General features: G+C 24.3%; 1 protein-coding gene and 1 non-coding gene across 2 annotated transcripts; both read right to left on the bottom strand.

Annotated features, from left to right (window-relative positions):
• Positions 1-1,699: 1,699 nt before the first annotated feature.
• LOC112595408 lies at positions 1,700-9,746 on the bottom strand. Its single transcript, XM_025340600.1, has 14 exons — positions 9,362-9,746; positions 6,783-6,997; positions 6,632-6,709; positions 6,063-6,207; positions 5,750-5,962; positions 4,867-5,092; positions 3,534-3,668; positions 3,193-3,367; positions 3,029-3,106; positions 2,767-2,969; positions 2,565-2,704; positions 2,416-2,501; positions 2,102-2,281; positions 1,700-2,032 (listed from the first exon to the last, which is right to left on the bottom strand). Exons 3-14 carry the CDS (start codon positions 6,683-6,685, stop codon positions 1,931-1,933), a joined length of 1,737 nt encoding a protein of 578 aa, XP_025196385.1. The 5' UTR covers positions 6,686-6,709; positions 6,783-6,997; positions 9,362-9,746; the 3' UTR covers positions 1,700-1,930.
• A 4,879-nt stretch (positions 9,747-14,625) lies between these two features.
• Trnam-cau lies at positions 14,626-14,698 on the bottom strand. The gene has a single exon. It is a non-coding gene; the product is annotated as a tRNA-Met (tRNA).
• Positions 14,699-18,003: the final 3,305 nt, after the last annotated feature.

The following is an 18,003-nucleotide window of genomic DNA, read 5'->3' as shown; positions in this document are numbered from 1 at the left end:
TTAAATATAAATCTAAAAAAAATAATTCAATAATTTCAAATGTCTATAAATAACATAAAAAGATAGGTATATGATAATGATTTTTTTAAATTGTTATCACATTAAGGAAATACTAATATTAATATATTGCTAGTCTCTCCGCAATTACACATTTTTGAATTCCAATTTTCTTAAACTTTTATATTATTTTAAAAAATAATAAGAATTACTAAATCCTAAAACAGATGGAAAATAACTGTGAAAATTGCTAGAGTTATAAATTATAACAAATAAGGCTATTTATAATTTACATACTAATGCACATCATTTTTCATTTAACAATGATGATTTTATTAATAGATGGTCAACCTAAAGAAGGCGGTAATTGCATACCTATATTAACTTTAACTTAAAGTATAAAAAGAAAAATAAAAAAAATTAGTTTTATAAACATCAAACAACTATATTTTAAAATAAACTGGTTTTATTTAACAGTATTCAATGCTTAGAAATGTATATCAGTTATTCACTTCAATAAACAATTCAATAACTATATGATTATATTTACATCTTAACATTAAAACAAATATTTACAATAAAACTAAAAATAAGTTGAGCTACAACATTAACAATCAGACTATGTGTTACAATAAATAATATAGATATGATAAAAAATAAATAACTTTACAAAAACTTATTGGTATGAAATCTAATATAAGTACAAATTACATATAATATATATATTATTAGATTCATTCAAAAATATAATTTATTAAGTTAATATTAAAATGTATACATTTCATTAAAAAATTTATTGTACATATATAGTAGAATAAATTGAAAAAATGATTTTTTTTTTAATTTTAATTTTAATTTTGTATAATTAATAATACTATACATGAACTAATATACCGATTTTTTTTTTTCAGAAAAAAATACAATTATAATTTCATTACATAACAGATTAAATATAATAATAATATTAACAATTATATATATTTAAAACATATGAACAATTCATTAAACATGTAAAAAAATGTATGAAATTTAAAATGAGGAGAAAGGGACTAAAGATTAATATTCACTGCTCTTAGATTTTGTACTTGGTACTTATTAAACTTGTAAGCTATAGTACTGCTTAAAATTCTTGGGTTTTCTTTATAAATTATAATTATTTTTTGATAATTGTTATATATCACTTATATACTAAATATAATCATTCAAAGAAGATCATTTTCAAGACCTATTCCATTAATCGAAAATAAAATGTTCACAAAAATTAAATAGTAACAGAACAATAAAATTAAAGCCATTTTTAATTTTTTAACCTAAAAAATAAAATAATTTAATTCATCAAAAATTATAATAGTTAATACAAAAATATATACATTTTATTTAGTTATACTTTTAAACAGTATAGTGATTTAATACCACTTTTCAATCAGTAGATTAATTACTCCAGTAATTCTCAAATAATTAGTAAAAAAATCATTTAAATATTAAAAAAAAAAAAAAAAAAAACAATAATTCATAATTACCCTATTACCTTATAACTTCATATTTCCAATATAGTAGAATAACAATAGATTATAATTTATTATAACTATTTTCCCACTAATTATACTAGTAAATTAAAAAAATATAGCTTATTAGTTATTTTTATATAAATATGAGAAATATGCGTACCATAAATTATATAAAAAAAATTGTAAGAATGCAAGGCAAAATTATTTTCAGATTATGTATAACATATTAGTAACTCTTAATTACTATTAAGTTCTAATCAGTATATAACAGTCAAATAATTTAAAGGCACCAGTTATAAATAAGTCTCAAATAATATTACTAATTATAGTTAGAAATATAATAATAATAATCATAGTTGTAGTTATTGTTAAAATAGTGTATAAGTAAAAAAAAAAAAATTAACAACTAACACTTTTTTATAGACTTATGCGTGTTCCACTGCTATAACTAAAGGTTGGGCTATGGTTTCCATAACTTCGTGTTCACTAATTGTTTGCAAATCAGATACAACAGTTACACAGTTCAACTAAAAATTAAAAATAATATGTTTTTCTAAGGAGTGATAAGTCAATAATGAATAATATATAGAACTGACCTGTTTTTTTTTCAATCTTCTGTGACCTGGACAACCTTTACTTGACCTCCATGGCAACTCCTTACCACCACAATTATTTTCCAAATAATTGAGAACCATTTGAATATTGTAAATATCAGAAATTAATTTATCTAAATTTTTGTTTTGACAATTCTTGTTATTCTTTTCATTTTCATGTAACTAAAATATGTAATTACATAAATATATTTAGGTTAAGAATAATCAAAATTATTGAGATGTTAATTAATTTTCAGACAATACTAAAACAACAATTGTATATTTGTTTAATAGTTAAAAATCATAACATTAAATACCTTAAAAGCTTCTTTTTGGGCATTTTTAAGATTTAAAACTGTACGGTTGTATGATCTGCCATAAGATAATCGAGTTTTTATTAGATCTAAAAATAAATTAATGTTATCTAAATCAAAAAAGTTTGTTTTTGACTAAAATAAAAACATACAAATATTTTTCTGATTGACTAATTGCTCAAGGCGATTATTTAAAAAATGTAACTCAGATAAACGTCTGCTGGTCTTATCATTTTCACAACCAAATTCATCTTCTCTACTTCTCCTTTGAATGTTAATTTGATTTCGAACGCTACAAAAATAAGAATTAAAATATTAATAGATATTTTTAAATGATTATATTCAAGTACAAACCTTTTAATTTTTGATAGTATTTTCATAAGTTCTAATGTGTTTTTCAATAGCAAATTCTCTTCATTTGATAACAATCCCGACTTCAAAACTCTTTCTACATGAATTTTAATTGATTTATTTTTGGTTCGTTTTCTGGTACTTCTGGAATGAATCTGCATGGTCCTTTCCATACTTCTCATATCATCAATTTGGCTATTGTATAACTGCAACAAAAATAATCAAATAAAAAAAAATTGTATTACTTACGAGATTTCTAAATTACCTCATTAACTACAGGAATTGAACTATCATAAAAATTATCATCAGAATATTCATCAAGTGGTTTAGTATGGAAATTGTTCTATAAAACAAAAATAAAATTGATTTAACATTTTAATTATAAATATATTTATTTTATTATATATTAGTAATCTTATTAAATTGTACCTTATCAACAGATAAACCATTGATAGATGAGTTGTTATAATGAATGTCCTCTTCTAAAATGAATTCAGTCAAGTTACAGCCACATGATTTTATCAAAGTTGAACATTTCTTCACTGTTCCTTCAACATCACTCGCATCAGTTTTTAGATATAATCCATCATCATTCAACGACCTGCTACCAGCATCAACACAAAACGCCATTCAGCTCCCTGTACATGTCAACTCAAATTTTTAAATAAACCAAAATCCCTAAGCTACTCTTTACCTTGTTGCCCCATTTGATGGAAGTACTATATTCAAAATAATGTTTATATTACCAATTCAATTTTAACATAACTTACCAAAATAAATTCTTCTTATTACATAGATTATTTTTATGAAAGTCATTTTCATTTTGATTGGTATTTGATTTGATTTCTAAAGACTTTTTGTTGAACATATTATATTCTGAATTATCATTATTTATTTTTGCTTCCCTATACAAAATTTAAATTACAATTATTAATAATTTAATTACTAAATAATCTCAGTAATATAATATTCTAAATTAAAAATTAATGAATAAACAAATTAAATATTTTACAATTCTTGATTCATCTGAGAAATGCATTTTTTATAAAGATTGATCAATGAAAATTATTTAATATTAATTTCATAATTATTATAATATAAATACACTTTATTAGTGATAGCTCATTTTCTAAATGAAGTGTACTAATATTCCCACTCTGTAAACATCGTGATAATTTTAAAACAAACAAAAAATAAAAATTTTAAATTTTGATTTCTCATATTTATTTTATACTATATATTTTATCTATTATAATAGATAAACAAGATTCATTATAACTGTACCGTAGATAATATTCATATAATATATACATTTCTTTATAAAAATCTATTTTAATTATAATTTCTCTGACAACCCCCATCGCATTGTCTCAAAAGGCAATAGTGCTATGATCTCTTAATTTAAATAAAATAAAATTAAGTCTAGGAGGGTTAAATCAATGGATTGTCTTCCTTATTAAATAAGTATGACTATATATATTTTTTCAAGGATAACAATGACAATACTACATAATGGCCAATAATGTCTTATAATAAAAATAGGTCTTAGGCACATTGTTGACTTGTGGGCAGCACTACTGTATACATCATCTATTTATTTAAATTATTCATTATAATATTATGGTTATCAATGATGCCAGTAGTATTTAACGATTTTAAATCCATGTTATTTCCAAATAATTTTTTTTAGGAGACCCCCCCCCCACTAAATGTCTAGTCACTGTCAAACTAATTTTAAATTTCGAATTAATGTTTTTGTAATCCATTATTAAAATATCTTAAACTTCAAGTTGCACACCATTGATCTAAATAAATATATAATAAACTACAGTCACTTTAAACCTTGTTTTAAAGGAAAAATTATAAATGATTTTAATCAAATAACAAAGTAGTATAATTCTTTTAACTAACTCGAGTACTTAATAATTAATTGTGATTGTGATTTTTTTAAATATGTTGTATGAAGCACATGCTGGTATGTTATATGTAACAAGCTGTCACTTCACTTATTTAAGTAAATCAAGCTTATTATTTTATTAAAAATTAAAATATGTATTTTTAAACCATTTATAATAATTGAATACATATAAAAATAAAACTTACATCAAAACAATTTTTAAATTGTTTAAGAACTGTGATGAATTATTTTGACTAATAATACCAACGTGTTTTGTTAAAAGTAGTGAAAAAAGTTTTCCAAGTTTTTCCTTATATGATGGATGTTGCTTCTCATAAGAATCTACAATGTTCATTATTCCTTGTAAAGTAAGTCTGCTTATATTATCCATAGAACTTATTATTTCACTGTATTTTTCATTGACATTGAGATCTATTGGCATAGAAAAATTATATAGGTTTTAAATTATATTCATGCTAAAAACATTCATAATATAGGGATATAAAACCATTATTATATTCACTATTAATACAATAGTAAATAACTGTTTAATATGGTTCCTACATAAAAAACTTAATTTGTTTAACATGCTACCTATATTTTTAAAGACAAGGCTATTAATTTTCTGAAAATATAGAACTAACAAATGAAATATCTTTATAATTAAATTCAGACTCTGAAAATAATAATATAAATTTGAAGTACGGCCAATAAGACCAAAGGCTATCAATATTTAATTTGTGTTTTTCAAATGGTGATATTCTACAGTGCTAATTTTAAATTGAAATGTTGAAAATATTATCATCAATATATTATACATCAACATTAAAATATATACTTAATATTTATTGAAATATTTGAACATTTATTTCATAGAAAAATAAAAAAAAATAATTTTATTTGAATACATTATTTTAAACATCTCAAACAATTGAGCAAATATGAACTATTACAAACAACTAAAATCAGTAAGATATTATGATTTTTGTTTAAATTAATTGTCATCTAAATAGTATCTTAACAACTAAATGTCATGTAAGTAGCACATTAACATGTGTCTCATAATATAACTGTAAAAAGTAAAATTACCACATATCATTGAAAATTGTTTTAAAGATATCAATGGTTCTGGTAAGTAATAAAGCCACATAACTAGTATTGATGCAACATCTACTGCATCAATATCTACTACTGTTTTACAACTTTTTTTTGAGCCAGACACTAATTCATAAGCACTTATAATATTGGCTTTACGTCCAGTAACAGAATATGTTTCATCAAATAGGCATTCTTCATATAATCCTAAAATTAAATATATATTATTAACAAATTTTCTAAAATTAAACAATTAAATATTGTAATTTAAATTAAATTTGTAATAACTATTAATCCACATAAATACCATAGTCAATTATGTAATCATTTATATTTTCTACAATAAGTGGTAATCCATCACAATTCAATGGCAATTTTTCCAACGGCAAACCAATTAAAATCATTTTTTCTGAATTATATTCTTCTAATAACATCTCAAACTTTGTTTCAACCTGTATTTAATTAAATTGAGTATTTAATAAGATTTAGTATAATAATCTATTAAAGATTAAGGCTTTAATCCAATGTATATAGTTCATAGGTATATGAATAATAGTAATATTAATAATAATAATTAAATATAACTAAAATTGCATTTAAACGAGATTTCTTTTATTAAATATACTTATCCTTGATTGTAAGTTACATCAAAATTTAACATTACTGAATAAACAAAAACTATTATTTATTTTGAAACTTGTAAACCATATATTTTACTAAAAACAAACCACTATTAATTATTAAATTAAGTAGGCTGTACTAGGAAGATTGCCCAAGGTTAAAAATTATTGTAAGAAGATAAATAAAAAAAACTACATAATTTAATAAATATGTTATTTGTTATAATATTAAATATGAACAATGGAAATATTTTACCTGCTTACTAAGCATATGTGTGTCATTACAACAAAAAGTTAGTTTCATTTTCATGCAATTCAAACTCTTGGTAATTTCCTGAAAACAAGAATGATTTTTACCATAGTTAGTACACAACTATACAATTAACTGGAGATCATTAACAACTTACTGCAAACCACTGCAGTAATTTAAACAGCTTGACTCAGTTTTATCACTCAAATTATTAATATTAAAATTAGATAATCATATCCCAATCACGGCACATTTTAATGCCTTTATGGCTGCTTTAAGAAGTGTGTTGATACAAGACGTAATTTTAACATATAAAGGTGTATAAATTAATCTTCATAGTAATGACTGTATTTAAAACATATAACAATCAATCTGTAAAAAAATAATAAAAATAATAATCATAACAACTGTTACAACACTGACAAATCCAATGTAAATATTGTAAATATAAAATGTTATTGTTCAATAACAAACACATATTACTCATTCCTTAAACAAATAAACATGACAGGTATTATTAATTTATTGTATGTTAAATGAAACCAAATTAATAAAATTACAGTTTTTCATTAAAATTGCATAGCTAAATAATATTTAAAATTAACAGATGGTTCAATAATGTCTTATAATATTATCTGTTGATACATCGTTTCGTAATAAAAAAATTTTTCACTTTACTTCTTATTAATTGGGTATTTAACCAACTTTATTATTTTTATAAAATACCTAGGTAGTATTGCTAATTGACACATTCGCATTGTCCATTTATACCTACTATACCTATTTATTTTATATTTAATTTATAATTGTTATCTTGTGATAAATAAATCATACAAATAAATATATAAATCTATATATAAAACAGGGGCGTCATTTCAGGTTATTTTTCAGGTGTGCGAGGTTTCAAGCAGACCATTTTGAAATTTCACCAGGCCATATAAAAATAGATATATATACATATATGTATGCATTATCCTGCTTTTAATTATTTCCATACATCTCATGGATCGAATCAATGCATCAATATAAATAGGCGATAAAAATCAATTTAAAAACTAAAATATAATGAATAATTAACAATCATAATAATTGACTGTATATACCAATATTGATAAATGTCAATATAAAAATTTAAATACAATTTAAGAAGATTTAATTTTGAGCTTTATCTCAGCAGGGCACAGGCCAATTAGTATGTTATTTTAAAAGTAAAGGATGCAACTGCACTCTAATTCCCCCTCCAAATGACGCAAATGATATAAAAACAATAAAATAATTTAGAAGTATGAAAGTTATGTTTGGCTAAGATAAATAAATAATAAAGAAAAAACTAATGAATAGTAACAAAATAATTATTTAGATGTGTCAAAATCATAAATTTGTCTTTATTTAAAACTATAATATAGAATAAATAATTTAAATAATTCAATTAATTTAGAATATTTGAAATTGATCTTATTTATAAAAATAAATAATAACACAATGCTTAATAATATTGAATACTTAATTTAAAATTATTATCTATTTAGTATAGGTACTTAAAAGATGTTTAAATTAATATAAAAACTATTATCAATGAACATATTATAAAAAATGTATACCTATTCTTCAGGATATAAATACTTTATATAAAGTACTTTTTTTAATTATATATATTATAATTGTAATTATTCCACATAATTAATACTAATTTTATACTGGTGTCTATAAATATACAAACTAAACTTTTGTTAGGTTGAGAGAGTATACTTAAAAAAAGAAATTTATAAATTTATCTAATACCGTAATGGCTTAGGTTCTATAAATATTTTTAACCTACCTATAATGAGATTAAACTATAATAATTATAATTTTGATATCATTGTTTTACACAATTTGCGTTTGTTCGCAGATTAAGTCTGGAATACCAATTAAGTGTAATGTTAAACCAACACAGATAGTGAACAATAGGTTAAATTACATACTTACATAATGACTATTATTAAGTTACAAAATAATCTCAAAAAAAAAATTAATTGGAATGTCAAGATTAAGATCATGAATTCAATATTAATATACATATTATGATATTAATGATTACTCATAAGAAACAAGGTATCTATGTAATATGAGAAAAATAAAAAAATCTTTCAAGCAAGTATGGGACAAATGTCAAATACCATACATTGAAAGAATTAATATTATAAGGTAAATGCAGAGTGCATGTGCATACTAAACTAGTTATTATAATATAATGCGATAAAATAACAGCACAAGATTCCCAATTAGCCATTCAAAAATTCTTCTCATTTATAGAGTAATAATTCTTGTTATAATTAATACATAAAACCAAATCCAGATAAATTTCCCCCTTTAAAAAAAAAAAATCAAAAATTAGATTTTAAAAATTTCACAATTTTTAATGTATTTCTTAAGATTTAAAATGATTATCAGAGTAATAAGAGATGAATACAATTATATAAATATTAGATTAAGATATTCAGCAAGCTAGAAAAAGTTTTGATCAAACTTATATGAGCTACTCGTTTATAATTATTAATACATCTTGGTAAAGGCAATTTTTTTTTTTTTAATTTCACATTGGGGCTCCCAAAACGTTTTATACTGGTGTCTCGAAAATCTTAATCCAGATTTGCGTAATACCTAATTCCCTATAATTTAATAAAATACGGATTGCACAATAATAACAGCATACTCAACGGTAGCTGGGTCAGGTAATAGTTGACAAAAACTTACTTCTCACGATGTCGAAACCAGGAATACGACTGGATAGTGAATGTGAATTGGTGTCGGTCAAAAATTAAACGGTGAGATTTGAATGGACGAACACCTAGTGATCGTCGTGTTGTTCGTTAGTCGTTTGAGCTCGTGACCGGCATCAACAGAATTTCGCACGGTGTGGTGATCAGTTACTACTACAGACCGAAATAGTGAAGTGTCTCGCTGAAACTAAGCACCTGCGAGTACAGCGCCACAGCCCACAAGGACTAAAATTTCGGGGAGGGAAGTGTTATTGTTAGTTAAATAATATTTTGTTGTCTGATTGACGGAAGCATTGAGTACTATATGGACGGAAGATACACCATTATCGGCAATGACTGGTAGTGGGCCAAGGTGGATATATCATATATATATATCTATCTTGTAGAGGGCTATGGATATTGTGATAGCAGTGTATGGAATATAGAAATGGAAGGGCTGAAAACCAGCCGTACCAACACGGCCACCAAGTAGACGTCGTGCAGTCTGCGCTCCAAGTCCAATATTAAATCATTTTTATTTTTTTCATTTTTGTAAAATTGTAAGTACCTATTAAGTATTGGTCGGTTGAACTAAAAAATATGGTCTCACTGGTCTCAGACCGAACATTCCATTTGACATCGAACCGAACCCGTACCAAATATTTTGTTTAATACCGAACTGATTCTGAAATCTGAACCAAGCTTTTATGAGTAAAATTTAAGTATTATAGCAATTTGAATTATTTTATAAATTATAATATTCTAGACATTTTTCTTCACAGCTAAGATACTTGTAAGTAAAACATTTTTATCGTATATTACTATTGTTTTTTTTAAATGAATAAAATAACTTATTGTTTATTATAGACAACTTACTCGAATAAGTGTTAATAATAAATAATAATTTATCATGAACATGATTACATGAACAATAATTAATATGGACTATCATTTTAATATCGTCCAACAAGTTAGGAACGTCGACTTTTTAAATAATACAAAGCCAAAACAATTATACGTACGGGTTATTTTCTCATATTTCCTCTAGTTAACAACTCTATACTAAATAATTCGATTTACTTGATTATTTTTTCGATTGCCGAGTTTAGATCTATAATTGAATCTAGAAATAAATATTATAGTCTAAAAGTCAATAATAGTAATATACCTACGCCTATTTTTGACAATTTCAATGGACAAAACTAAAATCGTCCGAGATATCATACTATCGTTTTCGTTAATAATATGCGCGGATGGGGAAGTAATGAAAACAATATGTGCATTAAAGGTCTAGAAAATAAAATACCTAGCAGAAAAAGTATTGAAACATATTTTTTTGTATTGTGATATTTTTAATACAGTTTATATTATAATAATTGATTATCGATATATTAAAACGATTTTTTGTTTAACGTTTTAAACACAGTGATCGTCATTTGAAGTTTTAGTTATATAATATTATATTATAATTATATATTACAATATAAATTACTGTAAAGTACCTACCGCGTTATAAACAGCTCTTATCCTCCACGTAAAAATAAAATAAAAATGTAAAAATAGTCAGTTTCCGGTGTATTGAAATTAATAAATAACCAAAAATCTAAATTTTTTCGTTGTTAAAATAGATAATTATCAAAATATAAATTTAAAAATAAACACCAAAATATTTATTTTTTTGCAATATTTGATGCGTTTGAATATTTTTTTTTTAGAGTTTGAACATTTTGGACTATTTTGAAGTTCGGATAAATTATAAAATTTTGAACTTTTTGTTCGAATTCAGTTCAGTATCAATAATTTCAATATTTTTATGTATAAATCTATACAGTTGCTATAAAAATTATTATTTATTATTAATAATTATTAGTTAAATTATATTAGATATTTGACAATTGATATTGTAGAAAATTAACTACATAATTTATGCGCCCCTGACGGCAGTAATATATAATATTATTATTATTATTTATAATAATTATATCACATATTTGTTTGGTCTTAATTATAAATTATGCTTATTTATACTACAAAATATTTCATTATGACTAGAGTACTGCATACGAGGAAGTCGAGGCAATGGGGTATTTATCAAGGTTTCGTCTAATCTACTTAAGCATTGGCTATATATATAATATTATGTACAGTATTTAATAACTAATTCTTTTATTAAATTAGACAACTACCGATTAACATTAAATTAATCATTTTGAGATAGCAACTAGGTATTAAACTTAACTTCATTTGTTAAAAACACCCTTTTAATTGAAACTACAATTTTTTATTGCTTTAGCAGTTTAGCTTATTGATTTAATATGGTCGACATGGTTTTTGGGGTCCTGGAATTTGGTTGTTTGAAGCCGAAATGCTGAATGAATATCTTTATTAATTATTATATACATTTATACTTACTAGTTACTTGTTAGTAGGTAATTGTCAACAAAATTATACCATAAATTAAATACCTATACGTATATTTAACCTATATTTATTATCACTTAATTAGATAATAGGTAAACATTAGTTATAAAACAAGTATATCGAGGGTCGCGTTAACCCAGTTGTAAAAGGAGCATTTGCTCCAGACGACAAAAGACTGAAACTACTTATTTGAAAAATGAAATGTAACAATGGCTTTTATTAATTTTTATTTTTTGTTCAATACCTAAGAAAATTTTGAAAAATAAGTTTAAATCATTTCAATATTAACTTTGTATTTTTCATCAAAACACTACTTATAATATTATAAATTATCTAATTCCTATAGTAAGTATTGAACGATACACGTTATTAGTTATTACACAAATCACACATTAACATCTAATGGTTTTTCGGGGCCTTTTGATGAAAAATTTTCGAATATAATATTAATGATTACATTTTAAATTGTTTCAAACGAATTTACAAACACCTTACACTTTAAAAAAAAAAGTAATAAGGTATTTAACAAAAAAAAAAAAAAAAAACATTAACAAGTAGCTGTGGGCCGTAGTAGAAAAAATTTGCAAATTTTTACTTTTTTATGTATGCTCATAGTTTATTAGCATCACAACTATAATGATGAATATGAAGTTTCGAAATTCAAACCTTATTCGTTCACCTAGATATTGTATGAAACAAGGTTTTCTCAAAAAAAACGGTTTTTTTGGAGCATTTCGATGTAAAATTTTTGAAAATCATATCAATGATTATATAAAAAGGTAGAGGGACATTGCATCAAACGTTCTAGCCTATTTTTAACGACTTTTAAAACATCCTTCTACTTAAAAAATGATAATAGGTATTTGCTTTAAAAAAAAAGCAACAGTGGGCTATTTTTGAAAAAAAAATTGCTTATTTTCTTTCTTTTTGTACTCATAGTTTTCTGGCATCTCATCTAATGGTGGATATGAAGTTTCGAAATTCAAATCTCATTCCTTCACCTAGATATCGTAAAACGTGGTTATTTAAAAAAAAAAAACAGTTTTTCAGGGCTTTTTGTTGTAAATTTTTCGAAAATTGTAGCAACGATTACATATAAAGATAAAGCGACAGTGCATAAAACATTTTAAATTGTTTCAAACGAATTTACAAACACTTTACATTCTAAAAAGAGTTATTACTATGTTTTTAATAAAAAATTATTGTAGAGTATCATCTTAAAATCTTATACATTATTTATAGCACTAAAAATAGTGTTTTTTTTAATCCACTATAAGTTTGCGGTATTTTGTTTTACAATGCCAGATAAAATGTATGCGGTTTTCGAATGCAACCTATAATAGGTTTGTATTATTAAAAGTACCTAATTATGAAATATCAATATATATATATATATAATTATATAAGTTTATAATATAGTACTTTAGTGTATAAGAAAATATGTTAATGCCGAATGGATATTTCTATGTCCTAAACGACCTAAACAAGGCTAGACATACTTTGTTTGAAGTGTTTAAACGTTTCACCATTATAGATTTGTAGAAAGGCATATTGGCACATTACTGTGTTGTATGTCGTGTATATACCTATATTGATTTTAATGCAAATAAGTAATAACAAAATACATATTTCTTACAAAATATGTACTTTAACATTTAAATACTTCAATAGTTAACTATATTGACCTCTAAATGTGATGTAGTGGCCAAAGATAAGTCTATTTAATTTTAATGAACCCCAAAATTGCTGTCGCCATATGTACCTAGATACGTCATGGTACGCACGATGGTCGACAGAACCTAGTAATAATATGGACTATGGGTGATAGAGATAATAATACCCATTTTTTCCAAATAGTGATCTTTTTTGGACACATACTAGTTGCGGACAAATTATTCAGGTCAATATTATAACATAACAATTATTGCGGACACGAGTTTCATTGTCATATGACATATAATACTAATTGCAAACAGAATATTTTTTAATTAAAACCACAAGAGTTGCCCTTCACCACTTTTTCAGGGCTCAAGCAAAATTTTTTTTTGAAACAGTCTATGTAAATGATACTCTACTGATTTCACCACTGGAATATTACAACATTTGTTTACTGATAAATGTCTCTTTTTTAACAGTTTTTTTTATTCGTTTTAAATTTCGTACAGCAGTAGGTGCAATTCATTTTCGTATAGCTACCAATCTGTATTTCATTTAAGGCGTCGATCAATTGGTTTATAATAGGGTGACTGCGATAAAATATTCCATTAAGGTTAGCATGAACACTTTCACAAGCATTTGCAGTTCGTGAAATAGAAGAAATTTAAGTTTTTCACTGTACATTTTTATATAGAAAATAGATGATAAATATTAAGCAAGCATGAGTAAGGTTGTGGTTAAACTGATCAAACATATTTTTGAAGTCTCAATATCGTCAATATCAAACAGTAATTTCCCAGCGTCTATGATTGTTATATAAAAAATAATAATTGGATATTAGTCTGCAATTAATATCTTATATATGTCCGCAATTCGTATGTTACCTTTTCAGATTTTGTTTGCAACTCGCATAGTTTTTGTCACTCTGTCCGCAATTAGTAAAAACTGCTTTTTTCATTATCATTTACCACTAAATGAGATATTGTCAAAATTACTATATTTCCATTAAAATAATTTCTGCACTATTAAAAACTGTTATATATTTTTAATTAAGTACTAAAAATATTGAATAATAGATTCTGTATCGAAACTGAGTTTGAGATTTTAATAAAACATATAAAAAAAAAAAATGATTATAATAATTATAATATAAAAAAATAATAGAAAATTTGCAAAATTATATGCCCCGGGTGAGGATCGAACTCACGACCTTAAGATTATGAGACTTACGCGCTGCCTACTGCGCTACCGAGGCTTGTGTTGATTATGGGAAATAACAGTTATTTAACTATGACTACAAAGAAGTAAAAAATCTAAATAAATCCTTAGATTTGATCAGATTGAGACTACAAAATGTAAAAGTATCAATATTGAATAAAATTGTACAAAATAATTTAACACTGTACTTTTTATAAAATCTACATCGATAAAATTAACCAATTTTATATTTTTAATGCTAATGTTATTCAGTTGTTTGTATCGGGTTTCAAAATTAAATCGGAAACCTATCAAAAACTAATATTGTTAGCTTTTTTAGTGTTTCCGGCACTTTGAGCGATTAATTTAGTCTGAAATCCGGGTATTGATTTTTGGGGATATTTTAAAAGCATTTGCAAAGTAGGTACCTACACAGAATAAATATGTATTACCTACCTACTTATATAAAAAAAAACAAATTTAATACCTACATCAAAAAAAAAAATAAAAATATTTTATAAAAAGTTTAGGTATCTATATACCTTTAAGTATTATTCTATATTAAAACTGTTATACCGTTGTATCTTTTTGCTAAAGTATTTATTATACTGTTTTTGCTTTAATTTCAAAAGTGTCTACCTACAATATATATTGTACATTTTATTTACTATCTTATTCTTGTACTACATTTTATACCAAATATCAATAGGTATCTAAGTACATCATAAGTATGTATGTGGTGTAAACGTATATGGATAATTTGATTATATTAGGGGCATATTAGAATAGAAGTAACTTGTAAAAAAGCTTGAAAATAATCAACACAAGAGGTTCTTCGCTGATTTTTTACAACGATTATAAAAGTACTGAAAATATCTATGTATAATAAATATTATAAAGTCAACATTTTTACAAATACGTATTGGTCTTATTGAATAATAATACATCTAATAAAAACCAATCATATAACATAAAAAAATATTTATTTGTGTAAATCAATATTATTTTTAATAGCAATCCTAATAAATTAAGTAATTGATTTTATTTTAACTTACGCGTTATCATAAATTCGGATATAATAAGTTACATTATTTTTTCGCGTAGCAAAACATGAAATAGACGAATTTTTTTTCTGTTTCCATAACGAACGGCATTTTTTAGGTTCAATTGTTGTTTCCACGGGCTTAGTTTCAGCGCTGTCTGTGGTAATTGAATCTAAAAAAATGTACACACAGGCCAGAGCTGTTTCGGTTACATTAAACATCAAATGAATGTTCGGCATTGGACTCTATAATTTTTCTTTGTGGACCGATGAAGTTAACCATTTCCACGTCCGGTTTGGCCTGCAGGCTCGCACAATCCTGCCATATCGATGTTGAAGACGACGATCAGATCTCTAATGCATCAACGGCACCAGATATCACTACAATATTAGGCATTGATCCATATTATCTTGTCATCGAATCGGAAAAATTGAGGCATACTTTTTCGAACCGACTATTTTTAAGTGATTTAGTTGAAACCGCGACAGAATCACCGAGCAGGCCGCAGCAGACGATGGTGATTGGATTTCGACGTTGGACATAATATTCTGCATGATCATTATACTATAATATACTTTAATATATTATTTTCACGATAAATTTACGTTTAATACTTTTAGAACAGAATGTATCATACAACGTTTTATTATTGTATTAATAGACTGTCAAAGAAATGAATATTATGTATTTCAATAGGTACTATTCGTATAGTTTTCAATAACAGCAATAATATATATATATATATTAGTTTTTGTATCAGAAAACATTTTATAATATAATTCAAATATTAAAAAATAATAGTGTAAATGCATTAAAAACAAGTTAGAAAATCTCACTTGAAGAGTGTTATAAATTCTCGGTTTCTAAACGTATTTTAATAAAATAGAAATAAACTATATTCTATCTATAATTTAAAAAGAATTTAAAGTTAACTTTTTATATTTTGATACCTATATTTTATATTAGCTAGTATGAATTTATAATAAATACTCATATTTTAGTATTTTTAGGTATTGACATCAATAATGGGAGTATATTAAAGTGTTAAAACTTATGTTTAGAAATTTAATACGGGTTAATCGTATGACATAGAAATTAAACAGGTAGGTACATTTTTCCTGTAGATAAAAATAATATAATTTTAACTTGTTTTTGTAACTTTTATTGAAAACATTTTTTATTATGTATATAAGTGTGATTTTTTTAATGGCTTTCGATAGTTATAAAGGAAAAAAATGGAAGCACTCGATAAAATATTGTTTTTTGTTTAAACAATACAAAAATTATACGTATTGATGCCGAATTTACAGTTATTATTATGTATATTTTTAAACTTTTATACATAGACGACCATAAGTAAAAAAATTTTAAGGAGGGAAAAATAAAAAAAAAACTTCTCAGATGTAAGATTTTAAAGATTTAATGTTAATTTTACATATATAAATGTAAATATATGCTGTTATGCTTAAGTATATATAACTATTAATAAAATAATAATTAATATTTATATTGATATATTACGTATACAGTTAATTAAACTACATTTTAATAAGTATAGAAAAAAAATAAAAAATAAAATAATACATTCAAATATATTATGCGTTATCACTTATTACTAGTTTAATAAGAACTGCAGATTTTTTCATTCCATTCTAAACATATAAATGTCATACTGAATGAAAATATGCTTATTTATGTTCACTCTTTTAGGATGAAGGCTCATCATACATAACCCATTTAAATGATCTTCATCTGTAGTCGACCGAAATCGATCCATGACTTAAGCTACGTTTTGTTCTGAACGATCTTTCTATCATGCACGTTATCGGACGCAGTGATATATAAACATTGAGTACCTATTTGAAAGATAATATTCGCAATAACCCAGTAAATCAATAAATAAAATTTCATCACACTGGGATACAACTAAATTTTTATTAATCCAATACTGATACCAATTATCAAATTCTACTAGATAAAAGTATTATTGCATTGAGAAAATCAGTAAAATATTACAGGATGGTTCACGAGTACAAAATATTAATGGTTAATGGAAAAGAACGCGTGATAAAACCAGTATTAGAAAATAATATGTTTTATTTACTTTATTATTTATCAAGTGAAGAGTTCTTAATACTTTGTCTATTGGACATGGCGGGAAAAATCGTATGGTTGCGGAAATAAAAAATAAGTATTGCAATATAACTAAAGAATCAATTATGCTATATTTACAATTTTGTTTGCACTATCAAAATAAATCTACTAATGGAAAAATGAGACTGGTTTCTAAGCCAATATTGTACAATTTTTATAACTCGAA

Source organism: Melanaphis sacchari, unplaced genomic scaffold, assembly GCF_002803265.2.
Source record: "Melanaphis sacchari strain LSU unplaced genomic scaffold, SCAv2.0 Contig27_pilon_pilon, whole genome shotgun sequence".
Taxonomy (NCBI): Eukaryota; Metazoa; Arthropoda; class Insecta; order Hemiptera; family Aphididae; genus Melanaphis; species Melanaphis sacchari.
This window is presented reverse-complemented; position numbering and strand designations above follow the sequence as displayed.